Source organism: Pelodiscus sinensis, chromosome 32 (assembly GCF_052426305.1).
Source record: "Pelodiscus sinensis isolate ZL-2025 chromosome 32, ASM5242630v1, whole genome shotgun sequence".
Taxonomy (NCBI): domain Eukaryota; kingdom Metazoa; phylum Chordata; order Testudines; family Trionychidae; genus Pelodiscus; species Pelodiscus sinensis.
The window spans coordinates 13,443,674-13,459,772 of NC_143083.1; the positions used below are offsets into that span (position 1 = coordinate 13,443,674).

The following is a 16,099-nucleotide window of genomic DNA, read 5'->3' on the forward strand; positions in this document are numbered from 1 at the left end:
AAATGAGGTTTACCGCCGTCGAAAGAAAAGCCGCGTTCTTTCGATTTAATTTCGAAAGAACGCGGCTGCAGTCTAGACGCAGGTGAAGTTTTTTCGGAAAAAGGCTACTTTTCCCGAAAAAACCCTGAGTCTGGACACAGTCTCAGAGTCTTCCTCCATCTCTGCCTTTCACTTGCTCGCTAGCACCATCTCCCCGCTTGTGTGCAGGGACGGCTCCTGGGACTCTACGCGCATTTGACTTGCGCTGCTAATGGCGGAGACACGCCGAGCAGCAGACACACTGGGCGCCGAGCAAAAGGCCTTGGGTGACAATTGAGCCAAACCCTCACTGATAAAGAGCGAGGAGAAGCTGTTTCTTGCCCAGCCCCCGGAAGCGTCTTCATTCTCTTCCCGGTTTTATGGCTCCAGCCGTGGGTTGAGTCGTGCTTTATGGATCTATCCGCCTCAGCCCCATATCCAGATTGCTTGAGTGTTTGGTAATAAATCGGAGCCCCACGAACGGCTGCTTCATAGAAGCATTTTCACCTTTTTTTTTTTTGGTTCCCTTTCAATGGCAGAGAGCGTGAGAACTCCCGGGTTCTATTCCTGGCATGGCCACTGGCTGCCTGTGTGGTCCCAGGCGAGTCTCCGCCTTGTTCCGTGCCTCAGTTTCCCCATCTGTCCAATGGGGGATTTGTTTCCCCGGGAAGGTTGTGAGGAGTCCCCCGTGAACAGCACTCGGAGATCCCCCAATGGAAGGCGCTAGAGGAAGGAACAGGAATGTTGTGTAGACATGGATTCTCCAGGCTGGGTGTCATCTGGGTTTATGCAGCCAGGGCTGGAGCCAAACTCAGCAACGATGTGTCCCAGGCACAGGACAGAGCTGATGCAAAGCCCAGAGGAGCTAGGGAAATACCAGCCTGGGAGGCCAAAAGGGCCAGGAGGTCCGGATCGGAGTTTGCTGTCCTGGCGAAGGCCTGTTGGGTCTGGAGTGAGGAGAGGGCAGGGTCCCTAACCCAGCAACTCCTGCACTGGAAAGCGGGGGCAGGGGGCCCTTTCTGGGTCAGGGGCCGCAGAAAAGTGAGAAGCAAAAAAAAAGTCACTGCCGTGGCCCTCGACTGAGAAGCAGAAAGACTTTTCCCCTCGCACACCAGAGCCTAAGGGGACCTGGGCTAGTCGATTTCATGGGACCCTCTAGGCTTTGCAGTGGGGCCAAAAGTGAGGGGTTCTGTGTGTGGGAGGGGGCTGCCTGGAAGCGGGTTTGAGGTGTGGGGTCCTGGAGGGAGGGTGCAGGAGAGGAAGGGGTGCTGGGGTGGGCTGGGGTGAGAGGGCTGGGTGGGAGGTGGGGTGCAGGAGAGGAGGGGGCAGTGATGAAGGGGGATGCTTACCTGTTAGGGGCACAGGGCGCCAGTGCAGGCTCCCCAATGCTGGGGGGGGGAGCCCTGAGCCTTAGGGGGCTGCATCCAGGCAAGCCGGGGGCCGGATCTGGCCCCGGGCCGTAGGTTCCCCACCTCTGTCCTGAGGGGTTAACAGACCCTCTCTTGGCCTGAGCGCTGCAGGGATGGGATGAGAGCTGAGAAAAGGCAGGTGAAGGTCGGGAAGGGGCAGGGCTGGATTCCTGGGGTGCAGCTGGAATGGGGGGGCAGAATGTCGGGGGGGCCCTGCCGCCCTCCACATGAAATGCAGCGGTTCCAAGTGACGTGACTCCAGCCTTCTTTCAAGGGTCGCGGACCCCTGGCTGCACACTGGACACCCCCCCCCCACCCCTCCCGCCAGCGGCAGCGAATCTTAAATTCTTGGCAGGCACAAGGCTGGGATGCGGCAGGCGGCTGCCCGTGCAGGGGGGGTTTCTGCACGCGGAGACTCACAGTTTGTCCCTGTGAGCAGCAGAGCAATCAGAGAGGGAAAAGAAGAGCAGGTTAACGAGCCGTCCCGGGGCAGGGGACACAGGGCAGGCGGCAGAGGGAAGGAGAGGGGCGCACACACACACGCACCCCACACACCCCTCCAGCCTGCGCCCGGTGCGTCTGAAGGAGCACGCAGGGGTCCCGAGGCGGAGGCTCCCTTATAGGCCAGAGCCCAGGTCGTGCTCCTTGCCCGAGGGGATCAGCCCCAGTTAAAGACGAGGCAAAGGGCCAGATTCCTAGCAGGCGTAAATCGGCCCCGCTCTGCTGGAGGCCTGGGGTCAGATCCCCGGCGGGTGTAAAGCCACCTTGCCTTGGAATCCTCGCTCCCAGCTTCGCTGATTTCACTCACCCCCTGGACCAAGGCTGGGGGGGCACTTGAGAGGACAAGACCCCCCCAAAGTGGGCTATTGGGGTAACCCCCCCCCCCGAGGGCTCTCAGCTGGGGATGGATCCTCTGTTTGAGGGTGCTGCGGATCCCCCCAATATCCAGCAGGGGCACCACCAGGCAGGGGCAAAGAGGCCTGTAGGAGAAGGGAGGTGAATGGGAACAGAGGGGGGAAGAGAAGAAAAGAAGCGGGGGAGGGTACAGGGGGGCAGGGAGGTGGCCCCAACCAGCTTTGGTGCTCTGGGGTTCCTCCCAGCGGAAAGCAATGCATGATGGGACGGCTGGGGGGCCCAGAAAGGGCCCCCGGGGAGGGCAAAGTAGCTCTCTGCCTGTCTCCCTAGCCGGTCGCCGCCTGTGGCCCCTGGCACGGAAGCGCGGTCAAGCCAAAGCGTCCACAAGGCCATGGAAAATCATGAGCTGGACACCAAAGGTGGGGTCTCGTTTGCCTTCGGATGCCCTGCGGAGCGCTGGGCCACGGGGGAACAGCTCAGCCTAAGGGGCAGCCCGGAGTCCCAGCGGCACACGCCTGCCATTAAAAATAGCTCCTTAGCGGCACCAGCTCCTTCTGGAGCCCTGAGCGTGGGAGAAAGAGCCCTGGAGACATGGGGCCTATATCCAGGGGAGGCCAGGCTAGAAGTCAGCTCCAAACACAGGGTCTTGCAGCACACGCTGTGCGCTCTCCCGGAGACATTACATTAGTTCTTTCTTTCACCGTGCTTGCCACGTGCCCGTGGCTGCCGCCAGGTCCCACGCGGCTGTGCCCCTAAACCCGGGGCACCCTCCGTGGCGTTCTATTCCGAAATGGCACAGAAAGGAAGAGCTAATCTCGGGGGTGACTCACGCCCTGCCCCCTCCCTGGCACGCATGCCCAAAGGCCCCTGCCCTTCCCGGCAGCTGTCCAGAGCCAACGAGCCATGTTCTCCCAGCAACCACAGTGACCCCCTAGGATTCTTAAAAGCACCCCGGCTCTTTTTCCAGTTCTGGTGTCGGGGGCTGTGGGCCTCAGAGATGCAGCCTCATTAAGATGCAGCGTGGGCTGCTTTAATTTTCCAACAGCTCAGTGGGTATCTGGGAGGAGAAGCCCAGACATAGGGGCTGAGCAGGGTAAGGAAGGGCTGGTGTCATCTACACTTAGATTGGAAGATCTTAGCGGGAGGGACAATCTGTTCTGTGTCTGTACAGCGCCTGGCACAGGGGGCATGAGCAGTGTCCCTTGTAAGCTGGACACTTGGACAGCCACTCAGGAATGGTTTCAGTGCTGCCCGGCTGATTAGCAGAGTGCCCACCGTTAGGTTTTGTGTTTCTCTTGGTGGTGCACATTCAGACATGCCTGGGTGCATGTGAAAAAAAATGATTCCGCACATGGACGGGGAAAAATCTGCACGGGGATGGAAAAGATTAGAGGGCGCCAGGGGCGTGATGGGGGCTGCTCGGGTGCTGCCTTTGTTCAAATAATAGATCCCGGAACGCCAGATCCGACGTAGTCACGCCCCCCCCCCCCCCCACACACACACAATGGCTGGGCTTAGCAGAAGTATAGACAGGAAGGCGAAAGCGGTGGAAGCCACAGTAACTTAGGGGCTGCCAGCCTGTAATGACAAGACCATGCCCAGTGAGTCGCCTGCAGGCCTTACGCTGGTCCAGCGGGCGCTTTGGCTCAGAAGGGGGTGGCTTTCCAAGCCAGGGAGCGGGGCAGGGGGCTTGCTCCTTGCTGGGGTTCCCAGAGGGGTGTTGTTCTCTACGGCAAAAGGCCCTTTCCCTCGGCTCGTGGGGCGACCTCCCATGCGCCAGTCCCTCGCTCCAGCCTAGAGAGCCCGGCCGGTCTCCCGCTGCACCGGCAGGCAGGCAATGCCCCGCCCCTCCAGGGGGCGGCGCCCGCCCCGCCCACCACCGCCGCCCTCACCTCTCGCACACGCGGACCGTCCAGGCGGCGATGATCCAGGAGGAGATGCTGAAGACCAGCAGCACGGTGCCGGGGCAGATGGTCATGAGGGTCTTCATGATGAAGCGGGTGTTGAAGTTGATCTTGTTGAGGGCGCCGATGCTGCGGGAGGAGGCGTCGGTGAAGAGCTTGCTGTGCAGCAGCATGACCCGCCCGATCAGGTAGAGGCGCAGGAACATGGGGATGGAGAGGATGATGTCCACGTCGGCCTCGGCCACCGAGGGCGTGTAGGTGAAGGCCAGCCGGGCCGTCCAGGTGAAGAGGTACTGGCCCGGGATGGGGTGGACCGCACACACGAGCAGCTCCAGGGTGATGAAGAAGATCCGCTCGTAGGTCATGGCTATTCTCCAGTCGTCCGCCCCGTTGTCCACCATGAAGAGCTGGGCGGGGAGAGGGGTTAGCGGCGGGGAGGGAAAGGGGTCGAAAGGCCCAGCAGCACCTAACAAGGAGGTGGCCTGGGAGCCAGATCTGGCCCACGGACTGCATCTGGACCAGGAGTGGCGAGCCCTTGGCCCTGCCACGGACCCAAGCACCAACTCCGCGCTCCCAGAGGCTGGGAACCGGCTGCTTCTGGGGCGCAGCTTGGTCTGCGGGGCCAGGAGAGGCAGGAAGCGGTCTTAGTCCCCCCACTGCTCACTGGATCTCCCCGCAGCACCGAAGCCCGGTGTCCCCCCATGGTTTGAAAACTGCTGCGCTGGAGGAAGAGGGTTTGGTGTGAGCTCATGCAACGGGACTCCGAGCTGGTCCCTGTGTGATGTCACAAGGGGGTCCCTGTGTGATGTCACAAGGGGGTCCCTGTGTGATGTCACAAGGGGGTCCCTGTGTGATGCCAACGGCCCTCTCTGTGAGCCGGGGGGGCATGGGGAGGGCTGCTCACCTGGATTTCTCGGGCGTGATACATGATGACGAGGCCCATCAGGATCATGGTGGAAAGGCTGATAAGGCATTTCAGTGCAAATGAATACGACGACTCCTAAAAGGGAGACAGAGGAGCAGCGTGGGGCAGGAATTCCCATCAGCCCTGTCCCAAGCCACACTGAGACCACCCCAGCAAGGAGCAACCCCCCTGCCCCGCCCCCTGGCTTGGAAAGACACCTCCTTCTGAGCCAAAGCACCCGCTGGACCAGCTTGTCATTACAGGCTGGCAGCCCATTCGACAGGCTCCCGCAAACCTTTACGGACAGGCAGGTGCAGATCAGCTAGGATCAACTTTGGGGCTGGGGAGGCCGGAACTGCACTTCCCATGGTGCAGGGGGCGGGGCCTGGCTGAAGGGGCGGAGTTGGGGGCGGGGCTGGGGGCGGGGCTGGGGGCTTGTCTCCCCCCGGCCCTGCCTTCACCCGCTGCCCCTGGCTAGGACTTGCTGTCTCCCGCGGCCTTGCGACTGGCTGGAATGCTACAGGACCCCCCCACTCTCAGGGGAGGCCGAGACTCGCTTTCACTTTCGAAAGAAGCTCTGTAAATTTGGCGAGCATTTGCATAGCTTCTTCCGATCGCTTTTTCAAAAGAGGTTTTTTCAAAACAGCAAGCCGTCTAGACCCTAAAAAAAAAACCCACCTCTTTTTCGAAAAACCACATCAACCTCCTTTGAACACTGGACGGGGAGGGGGGTGGAGAAGAGGGGCCAGGTGACCCTCTTACCTGGGGAGAAGAGAATGGCCGGGGGAGGGGCTGTTGCGGGGGATATTGGAGGCATTGCTGGGAGACGGGGGCTGTTTTGGGGGGACTGAGAGCAGAGCAGGCAGGACTCAGCTGGCTGCAGGGGAGGCTGACGTGGGGGCTGAGGGCCCAGGCGACTGGCCTGAGGGATCCTTTGCTGGGTTCAAAGCTCAATAAACCCTCCTGTTTGGTGCTGGCTCATAGTTGCTCTGGGCTGGAGAACAGGGGGGCACCGTTCCCTCTGGGAGGGGAGGCCCTGGGGGTCCAGAGGGAAGGGACCCCCGAAGGGGCTCACAGCGGAGGCAGGCGGTTGGAGGCCTGAGGGGCGCCGTCCTGGAGGCGGAGACCCCCGGGTGAGAGCGGGCCCTCCCACAAGAGGGTCGCCGCACTGGCGTAGACCCCTGAGAAGAGGCTGTCTCTGCCGCTGGCGTGGAGGGGGCTTCCCGAGAAGGGGCTGCCACCCTGCAGAGGGGGGTCCCGCCCAGGAGCCGAGGGGCCAAGAGTGGGCACGACTGTCAGCGCAAAACGCCCATCAGCCTCAAACCTCACAGGGCAGGGCCCATTAATCCTCAGTGCCGCTCGGGGGCAGACCGCCATCCGTGGGGCCGGGGGGGCACCTCCATGGGATGCCCAGGGAAGAGGCGTGCATGCAAGAGATGGGTCCGTGCATGTATCCCCGCATCAGGGCACGCTCGCGTGCACAAGCGCACAGACTCTGGGACACGTGCACGCACGTTTACACGCCCCTAGAGGCACCCACCCTGCACTGTGACGCACCAGCGTGTGCACACACACACGCCGGCAGGGGGGCTCACACACGGTCCTTATCCCTTACGTGGAGTACATGTATGACACCTGCCTTAGGGATGTTAAAACGTGTGTAATTGGCTAACGGTGTAACTGCTGAACATTTCAGCCGTTATGGGGGTGCGGAACCTTTTCTGGATCGGGGGCTGCACACCCACAGAAAAATCAGCCGGGGGTGCACACAGTGGGGCTATGTCTACGTTACGAGTTTTCCTGGCAAAAAATGTGCTAACGAGGGACTCATTTGCATGAGTCGCGATTGTGACGTAGTGGGGGTACCTGGCTGGTTTCTATGCTGCTGGCTCTGGGGTAACCCCCACTGGCTGCCGTGGGTACCACGACCCAGCAAAACAGGATGAGTCACTATGCAAACCAGTGGCCAGACACCCCCCATGGAGAGGAACAAAGGAAGGGGGAATGCTGCCCTGGCTGGGGGGCAGGGCTGGAAGAGAGTGAGATGTTGCGGGCTGGGAGCATGGAGGAGACAGCCTAGGGAAAGGGGCTGGAGTTTAGGGGCCCAGTCTCCCCCATCTCAAGGGGGCCTGAGGCATCCCAGCCCAGCTCTGTGACCAGATTCCATCTGTGCTGTGCTGTATCCTGGAGAGGCAATAAACTTCCTCTATTCCACCGGCTGGTGCAGTCTGTTTGTGCCATTTTGGGGTGCAGGAGACGGGGGACCCCCAACACGCCGTCACAGCGATCTCCTTTGCATATTTTCTGCCGCTCCGTTTTTGCACTAGGGGTTTTTGCGCAAAAACAAGCCGTGGGAACGTTTTCTTTTCTCGCACAAACCCCTTTTCCCGCAAGATTGGTATGGGGTATACCGATCTTGTGGGAAAAGGGGGTTTTGAGCAAAAAGAAATCGCCCACACAGCTTGTTTGGCTACGCCTAGACAACATCCCTCTGCCGGCAGAGGGATGTAAACGGGGCACTTTGAAAGTGCAAATGAAACGGGGATTTAAATATCCCGCGCTTCATTTGCATAATCACGTCACGGCGCTCTGAGGAGTACAGGATCTTTCGAAAAAGCCTGCCGTTTTTGAAAGAACCGTGTCTAGACCGGGGTTTTACTTTCGAAATGGCGCTTGTTCGAAAGAGCGCCATGATGCGATGGGATATTTAAATCCCTGCTTCACTTGCACTTTCAAAGTGCCTCATTTACATCCCTCGGCTGGCAGAGGGATGTCGTCTAGATGTTTGCACAAAACCCCTAGCACAAAAACGGATCGGCAGAAAATATGCAAATGAGATCACGACTCATGCAAATGAGTCCTTCATTAGCGTATTTTTTACAGAGAAAACTCGTAACGTTTTGGGAGCTGGCCTGGGAGCTGTGTGGGTCACCCATAAGCTCATGCTCATCAATCCCCCGTTTAAACAGCAACTCTCTTCGGGTGTGTCTACCCTTGCACCCTCTTTCGAGAGAGGGATGCAAATGAAGACATCCGAAATTGCAAAGGAAGCCGGGATTTAAATATTCATTTGCATATTCGTGTTATGGCTCTATTTCAAGATAGCGCTATTTCAAAATAACAGAGGCTGTTAAGATGCAGTTATTTCGAGAGAAAAACCCTTCTCTCGAAATAACCCTTATTCTTCATACAGGGTGTGTCTAGACTACAGGGTTTTTTCGAAAAAACTTCCCCTGCGTCTAGACTGCTGCCGCATTCTTTCGAAAGTCAATCGAAAGAACACGGCAGTTTTTTCGACCGTGGAAAACTTCGTTTTACGAGGAAGAACGCCTTTTTTCGAAAGTGCTCTTTCGAAATAAGGCGCTATGTCATGCACACTGTGCTTTTTCGAAAGAGAACGTCCAGATTGCCTGGGTGCTCTCTTTCGAAAAAGCGGTTTGCTCTTTCGAAAGTACCGGTTGTAGTCTAGACGCTCTTTTTCAAAAGAGGCTTTATCGAAACGTATCTTTTGAAAAAGCCTCTTTCGAAAGAGGCTTGCAGTCTAGACATAGCCACAATGAGGTTTACCAGTTATTTCGAGAGAAGGGGTTTCTCTCGAAATAACCGCGTCTTAACAGCGTCTGGTATTTCGAAATAGCACCATAACACGAATATGCAAATGAAGCGCGGGATATTTAAATCCCGGCTTCCTTTGCTATTTCGGATGTCTTCATTTGCATCCCTCTCTGGAAAGAGGATGCAAGTGTGGACACACCCTTCCATCCCTACCCTGCAATCGGTCCTGGCCCTGGTGTGTCAGGTGCGGTACAGCCACTAACACTCCCCCAGCCTCCGGCCTGCCCTGCCCCCGGGACGAAATTCCCCCTTGCGTGAGACCCCTTTTGCTCCAAGGTGGGCTCCTTTGCTTCTCCGGGGCGACTGACAGGGCTTACGGGGTCCCGCCTCTTCCGCCCCCCAAGTGCCCGGCTTTCCGGCGCCACGCCAGGCCCCTACCTTGGTGTAGACGCCCCAGGACAGCTCCGTCTCGGTCACCATGACGACGATGCCGAACATCCCGAAGATCAGGGCGTAGTCGCTCAGGCGCTTACGCTTCTCGAAGAGGGCCCGCCGGTGCCCCAGCCGGTACCCGACGTTCTGGTTCTTCCGCGGGCTGTAGGAGCGCGTCCCCCCCTTCTCTTCCGGCCCCAGCCTGCCCGCCGTGCCCTTGGACGGCTCCGTGTGGGAGACCACCACCTCCAAGGGCTGGGTCTCGGCCCCGGGTGCGAGGGGGTGGTGCTGGGAGGCGACCCGGCCGCTCAGGGGCCGGACCACGCCGCCATTGTACTTGCAGCTGCTCATGGCTATCTTGGCGAAGGGGCGGGGCTCGCGGAACGACGGCGTGGAGCCCGCATGGTTCAGAGCCCGGGAGTCCGCATCTACCTGGCGGGAGACGGAGACGGGATTCGAGGGGGGGTGGGGAAGCAAAGGCCTGGCCCCTGGCTTGCCTGGATCCGGCCCCCGAGGCTCAGGGCCCCCACGCCAGCGCTGGGGAGTCTGCAGGAACGGGGTGCACAAAATCTACTGGCCCAGGCCCCCCCCCCAGGCTCTGGCATGTGAGGGGAACGAGGAGAGGGTCTTTCTGCCCCTCGGCCGGGGGGCACGTCAGTGAGGGGTTTGGTTTGTTGGTTTTTTGCTTCTCACTCGTGTGTGGCCCCTGACTGATTTTTCTGTGGGTCGGCGACCTCCTCCCGCCCCTGGGTGAGAGAGACGCAGACCTGGGGAGCAGAGACTGCTGGGGGAAAGGGAGATCTCACCCCTATCTCTGGCCACGACCCTGACACCTGTGGCCCCGGCCGAACGCAAGCAACGGGAGGCGGCCCAGCGTGTGGCTCTAAACTGCGCTCCCCCTCCCCCCCCGCCACCCGGGCCGCTCTGGAACCCCGGAGCCCTGGCAGCTCCGCGGAGGCAGCATGTGGCCCCCACCCCGAAGGAGATAAAGGCTCCTTTGGGAAATGGAGGGGGAGACCCAGAAGTGGGGACCGGGCCAGGGGCCTGACGCAGAAGCAAAGGGCTTGTCTGCCCAGCCCTTGGAATTATTACAGGGTGAAACTCGCACCTGGGCAGTGGGCCAGGAGGACAGGACAATGCCAGGATGGGGAGGGATGGTCATGCAGCCCAGATACTCCGGTGAGGGGCACCAGACTGGGAGCCCATCTAACTAGAATTCTTCCCCTCCTTGGGATACCTAGGGGGCATTGCTCCTTCCTCTCCTCCCTGGATGACCCTTCCTTCCCCCAGCTAGGAAGAAAAGCCAGGAGTCCCCCTTACCAGTGCCTGTCCTCAGCTCTGAACACGCCCCCCCCAACACGGAAGCAAACTGCGCCGCTGATTCCAACCCTGCGGGCCCCGCGGCTCCCTGACGAATTTTACGAACTTCAGCTCCGCACAGGGATGCCTCCCAGCACTGGAAATGCGGCCACCTCTGCGGCCAAGTGCCCTAACCACCTAACAACTGGCAGCCACCGGGTAATGGGGCAGTGACGAATTTCACAGACAGCTGCAGCGACCCCAGGGTGGGGGTCAGACAGAGGCGGGTCGTAACTACCACATTCCCTGTCCGTACCCGGCCTGGGCCTGGGGAGCGAACGATCCGACCGGCAGGCCAAATTTGGTGCTCAATACTGATTCCGTGCCTCCTCGGGCATATTGGGCATAAGGATGGAGCATTCAGGAGCAGTTTCAAATCTCGTCTCAAAGGCAGCGCCCACTAGCAGAACCCCGTGCAGACACATTTATAGAGCAACAAGAATGATGAAAGGTCTAGAGAACATGACCTATGAAGGAAGGCTGAAAGAACTGGGTTTGTTTAGTTTGGAAAAGAGAAGACTGAGAGGGGACATGAGAGCAGTTTTCAGGAATCTAAAAGGGTGTCAGATGGAGGAGGGAGAAAACTTGTTCATCTTGGCCTCTGGGGATAGAACAAGAAGCAATGGGCTTAAACTGCAGCAAGGGAGGTTTAGGTTGGACATTAGGAAAAAGTTCCTACCTGTCAGGGTGGTGAAACACAGGAATAAATTGCCCAGGGAGGTTGTGGAATCTCCATCTCTGGAGAGATTTAAGAGTAGGTTAGATAAATGTCTATCGGGGATGGTCACAGTATGAGGGCAGGGGACTGGCCTCGATGACCTTCCAGTCCTAGTATTCTATGATTCTATCCATGTCCGATCTGCAAACACAGCCAATAGATATAAAGCAGATACCCACAGATTTGCTGGGATCTATCCAGAAGCGCCGGGGCACACCGTGGGCAGCGGCAGTCAAAAAAGCAAACAAACTTGGGAATCATTAAAAAAGGGAAAGAGAATAAGACAGAGAATAGCGTATTGCCTCTGTATCAAGCCAGGGTACCCCCACATCTTGAATCCTGCAGACAGATGTGGTCACCTCATCTCAAAAAAAGATACATTGGCCTTGGAAAAAGTTCAGAAAAGGGCAACAAAAAAGATGAGGGGTTTGGAACGGCTGCCGTAAGAGGAGAGATTAAACAGACGGGGGCTTTTCAGCTCAGAAAAGAGGAGACTAAGGTGGGGAGGATATGATAGAGGTGTATAAGGCTATGTGAACACAGCAGAGCTGTTTCAGGATACCTCCGGTCTCCCGAAATAGCTATCTTCCCAGCAAGCCCGTTATTTCGAAATATCATGGGCTCGCTATTCTGACGTCCCTGTAAATCTCATTCCACGAGGAGTAAGGGATGTTTGGGAACAGTGGGTTATTTCGAAATTTGGCACTGTGTAGTCTGCACCAAATTACGAAATAAGCTCTTTTGAAATAAGATGCGTAATTTGCATAGGGCACATTGTGTAGCTTATTTCGAGGTAAGGCTGCTGTGTAGACACACCCTAAAATAATGACAGGTATGGAGAAAGTGAATAAGGAAAAGTTATTGACTTGTTCCCATAACATAAGAATGAGGGGTCATTACATGAAATGAATAGGGAGCAGGTTTAAAACAAACCTGTGGCGGCGCGTTGGGGTTTTCCCATCTCCTGCACCCCCATAGTGGCACGGACAGACTCCACCAGCCAGTAGAATAGAGGGAGTTTATCGCTTCTCCAGGATACAGCCCAGCACAGATGTAACTGGTTACAGGGCAGGCCTAGGATGCCTCAGCCCCCCTTCAGATGGGGGAGCCTGGGCCCCTAAATCCCAGCCTGTTGCCTAGGCTGCTTCCTCCATGATACCACACAGAAACTACCCCACTCACTTCCAGCCCTACCCCCAGCCAGGGCTCCACACCCCTTCTTCCCATTATCCCGCTCCCTGGGAGATACCTGTCTGACGAGTTTCGAAGCCCCCATGCATAATGACTCATCCCCTGCCCTGCTGGGCCGTGCTGCAGCCAGCAGCCAGTGGAGGTCACTCACAACCTACTGCCCAGCATAGCAACCAGCAAGGTACCCCCCGCTACGTCACAAAACCAAAGGAAGTTTTTCTTCATTCAAGGCGCAATCAACCTGTGGAACTCCTTGCCAGAGGATGCTGTGAAGACCAGGGTTCAAAAAAGAACTAGATAGATTCCTGGAGGTTAGGTCCATCAATACTTATTAGAAATGGATGATTCCCTGTTGGGTTCCCTCCCTCCGGGGCACCTGGCATTGGCATCTATCAGCAGACAGGACGCTGGGCTAGGTTGGCCTTTGGTCTGACCCAGCCTGGCGGTTCTGATGTTCACGCTCTCAGTACAAAGCACGTCCCCTAGTGACTCGCCTAGGCGGCAGGATCACAAACAACTCTCGGGGGTGTGATTCAAAATTGCGGACCCACACAGCACCCCAAACCCGGGTAGCCCTGGCCGGTCCCCCATCCGACCCCCGCCTCGCCCTGAGCACCGGCAGAATCAGCACCTGAGTAACAGTGGCTGCACACCTGCCAGGCTGCCCTCCCGCCCGCCCCTTCCTTGGCTCGCTGCTGCTCTGGAGACCTGGGATCCAGCATTTCTCAGGCTGACGCCGGGCGGGAAGGGACCGGCTGCAGCAGGAAGTGGGGAGAGGACTCATCCCTCTGGGCCTCTCTAATAAGGCTTTGATTTTTCCTGCACTGTGCAAAGCCATCTCGCTGGCTGGCACCCAAGCCCTTCCCGGGCGCTGATTAATAGCCTGCATCTGGCGCCGGGCACAGGTTGGGGAATGAATCTCCCGGGTGCCAGCCGAGCGCGAACCAGAGCGTCCACCGCAGAGCTGGAATCACGCCTCACCTCCCGCTCTGGAGCAACAGACGCAGTCCTTTAGCTCCGGTCCTGAGGCAGGGTCACTAGTGACATGAATTTGTTCAGGCTTAGCAGAGTTGGCAGGGGGGTGTTACAAAAGCACCCTCCCTGGTCACATGATTTGTGGGCTCCTTGCTGGATATGGAGCAAGGGAGGGAGGGGAAAAGGGGTGTGTATGTGTGTGTGTATGTGTGTGTGCATGTGCACACACACACACGTGTGTACACACGCATGGCTATAGCGTCATCGGACCATAACTGCTGCCATACTGGGCACCTGTCTAGCTAGTGTTGAGGAAGACATGCGTTTCCCACCTCAGGAGAACTGAGATGTTGAAAAAAAAATTCCAACCCTGCATTAGGACAAAGTCAAACTCTCGCACATTTTCACAAACGGATTGCACACCCACACACACACAAAATCCGAGCGGGCCAATGAAAAGACTTGGTTGTGAGAGTCTCGACACATTTCGATTGTGACTAAAAAAATTCATGTATGTAGAAATCGAGGAAAAGTTTGAAACCAACGGCTCTTAGGAATCAAAACCCACCCCCGTGCATGTAGAAAAAAGCCAAACATCCCATTTCAACTCTTTCGAAACTTTGTTTTTTCCATTTCCCACCTCAATCAGTCGTCCAAACTGCTCCTTTCCCATGAACCATTTTGGTTTTGACAAATCAGCTTTTTCGGATGGAAAAGCATTCCCGGTCAGCTCCGCAGCTAGCCTGTTCCCGGTATAAGCCGGTGGCAACTGGCGTGAGAGAAAAATCCGGTTGGGAAAACCTCAGGGGAAAATTTTCCTCCTGACCCCTATTAGGGATTGGAACTCATGCCCTGAAGCATGAAGGTTTCTAATCCTTCCAAAGTTTGAAGCTATTTCTTTTTCACAATTGCCAGCTGTAACGCAGGCTAGTCTCGCGACATTTTTCTGGGCTTTGCTTTTCGGCGTGCTGTGACGCTCCGGGCCTCAGCCGCCACTTCCTTTGCCGACCATCCAGCTTTGTGGATTGGCCCCTCTCATGCTTGCAGTGGCAGGAAAAGCCTTTGGACAGAGCTTTGGCTAAAGCCGACACCGTCCTCTGCCTGACGCACTGAGGATGAGTTTGAAAATCCAAACCCCCTTTGTTAAAAGTGGTCGGCCCGTTGGATGCAGATGGAGAGAGGGGAGGGACGAGGACCCTACGCCAGCCGCTGCTTGGCCGGCGTGCAGCAGGGAAAAGTCGCACAGGGCTTCTCGTCACGGTTCCAAGCCTGTGGGTAAGCAGGAACCCCCCCTCACCCCAAAACAGCTGCTGCGACCTCTGTGGGCAGTGCTGGGGCTGAGCTGGGCTGCTCTTGGGGGCTCCTGAGACAGGCCAGGAGATGCCCATCCATGGAGCCCGGCTCTCTCCGGCCTGGGTGCAAAGCCAAAGTCAAGGGGAGCCCAGGTGCAACTCACAGATGAGGGAGGAGGTTCCCCCTCTCTCCCCAGGAGCAGGGGGGGTTCTGTGGGCTGGGGGTGCCTGGGCTCCAGCTGCTTCACTCAGAGAACCCCTTTGGAAGAACCATGCGAGCGAGTGACAGAGAGGAACCCAACAGGCCGGCTTGCCCATGACTCCCAGAGATTTCAGCCTAAAAATAGGTGCGGGGGAGGGACGGGGGTTATGATCCGCCCTGGTCGTGGCAGGGAACTAGCCCCCACCCAACTACAATGGCCAGGCCAGCTCCATGGGGTGCCCGGATACCATGGTGATGGGCATGGGCAACAGGCAGCCTTGCGGATGAGAGGCTGGACCGGGGCCTTGAAGGGGTGGGGTTAATAGCTAGCACTGACTCGCCAACCTTGGCTCCCTGCTGGTCAAGTTTTAATTTCCCATCTCCGGTGGGGGGGGAGGGGGGGTACGGAAAATCCACGGGAGGATCCCGGGTGCCAGTCCGAGGAGGTGGGAATTGCTTCCCATGCCTCATTTCCCGCACTACTCCGAAGAGAGGCGCCCCCTCCTCGCTCTGTTCGAGACCCACGCGGGCATATGCAGAGGGGAAGCGGATCCAAAATATACGGTGGGGCGGGTCAGACTGGCATTGCCTGGACAGCCAGCCAATTCGGTGTAGCGCGCCACGGCAGGGCCCGTTGGACACAGAGACCGGAGGGGCAGCGCCATCCAGCTTCCGTGTGGACAGGGGCTCTGGCGCCGGGCGGGCGCCGCAGCGACGTGCAACATGAAGCTCGTAGGAGAGGAACCGTCCCCCGCTCTGTCTGTATGAGCCCAGGCCGCGGGTGCCCTGACAGGACAGACCGGGGGGGTTGCCCCCACATGGTCATGCCCTCTCAGAAGGCCGCACTGCAGAGCAGAGTTACAAAGATCTGCAGAAACAGCCTGCGAGCCAGTCGTCCGCCCTGTTCCTTCCTGCGTGGAACAGCTGCAGGCTGGTTTAAAAAAACAAGGTGGGCGGGGGGAGGCTGCAGGTTTTCCCAAGTCTCCAGCGGGCGTGAACTCGCCCGCCGACATCCAGCGCTGCTTACAGCAGCTTGTCAAATCTACCCGAGGGGCTGGGAGCAGGGAGGGCTAAGAGGGCAGCCTCCGGAGTGGGGCAGAGAGGATCCAGTCACCCATGGATCGGGGGAGCCGGTTGGGATGTCAGAGGCAGCCCCAGCTCCTGGAGGGCGAGGGCGATGGAGGCGAGAGAATGAGTCTGAATAAGGAATCATATTTAGCCCTTACGCAGCATTTCTGGCCTCTTCCAGGCGCTGCACCAAGCAGCGGGTGGGGGAACTCGGCCA

At 58.0% G+C, this 16,099-nt stretch overlaps 1 protein-coding gene across 2 annotated transcripts in view; it reads right to left on the reverse strand.

Annotated features, from left to right (window-relative positions):
• The window catches only part of KCNN1 (potassium calcium-activated channel subfamily N member 1), a 67,543-nt gene that overhangs the window by 20,020 nt on the left and 31,424 nt on the right, over positions 1-16,099 (reverse strand). For both annotated transcript variants that reach the window (XM_075902761.2, XM_075902760.2), the window contains exons 4-6: positions 9,084-9,509; positions 5,091-5,186; positions 4,175-4,593 (exon numbers count right to left, since the gene is read on the reverse strand). In XM_075902761.2, the coding sequence (XP_075758876.2) occupies positions 4,175-4,593; positions 5,091-5,186; positions 9,084-9,428 (860 nt within the window). In that variant the 5' untranslated portion in view covers positions 9,429-9,509. The remainder of the gene's footprint in view (positions 1-4,174; positions 4,594-5,090; positions 5,187-9,083; positions 9,510-16,099) is intronic.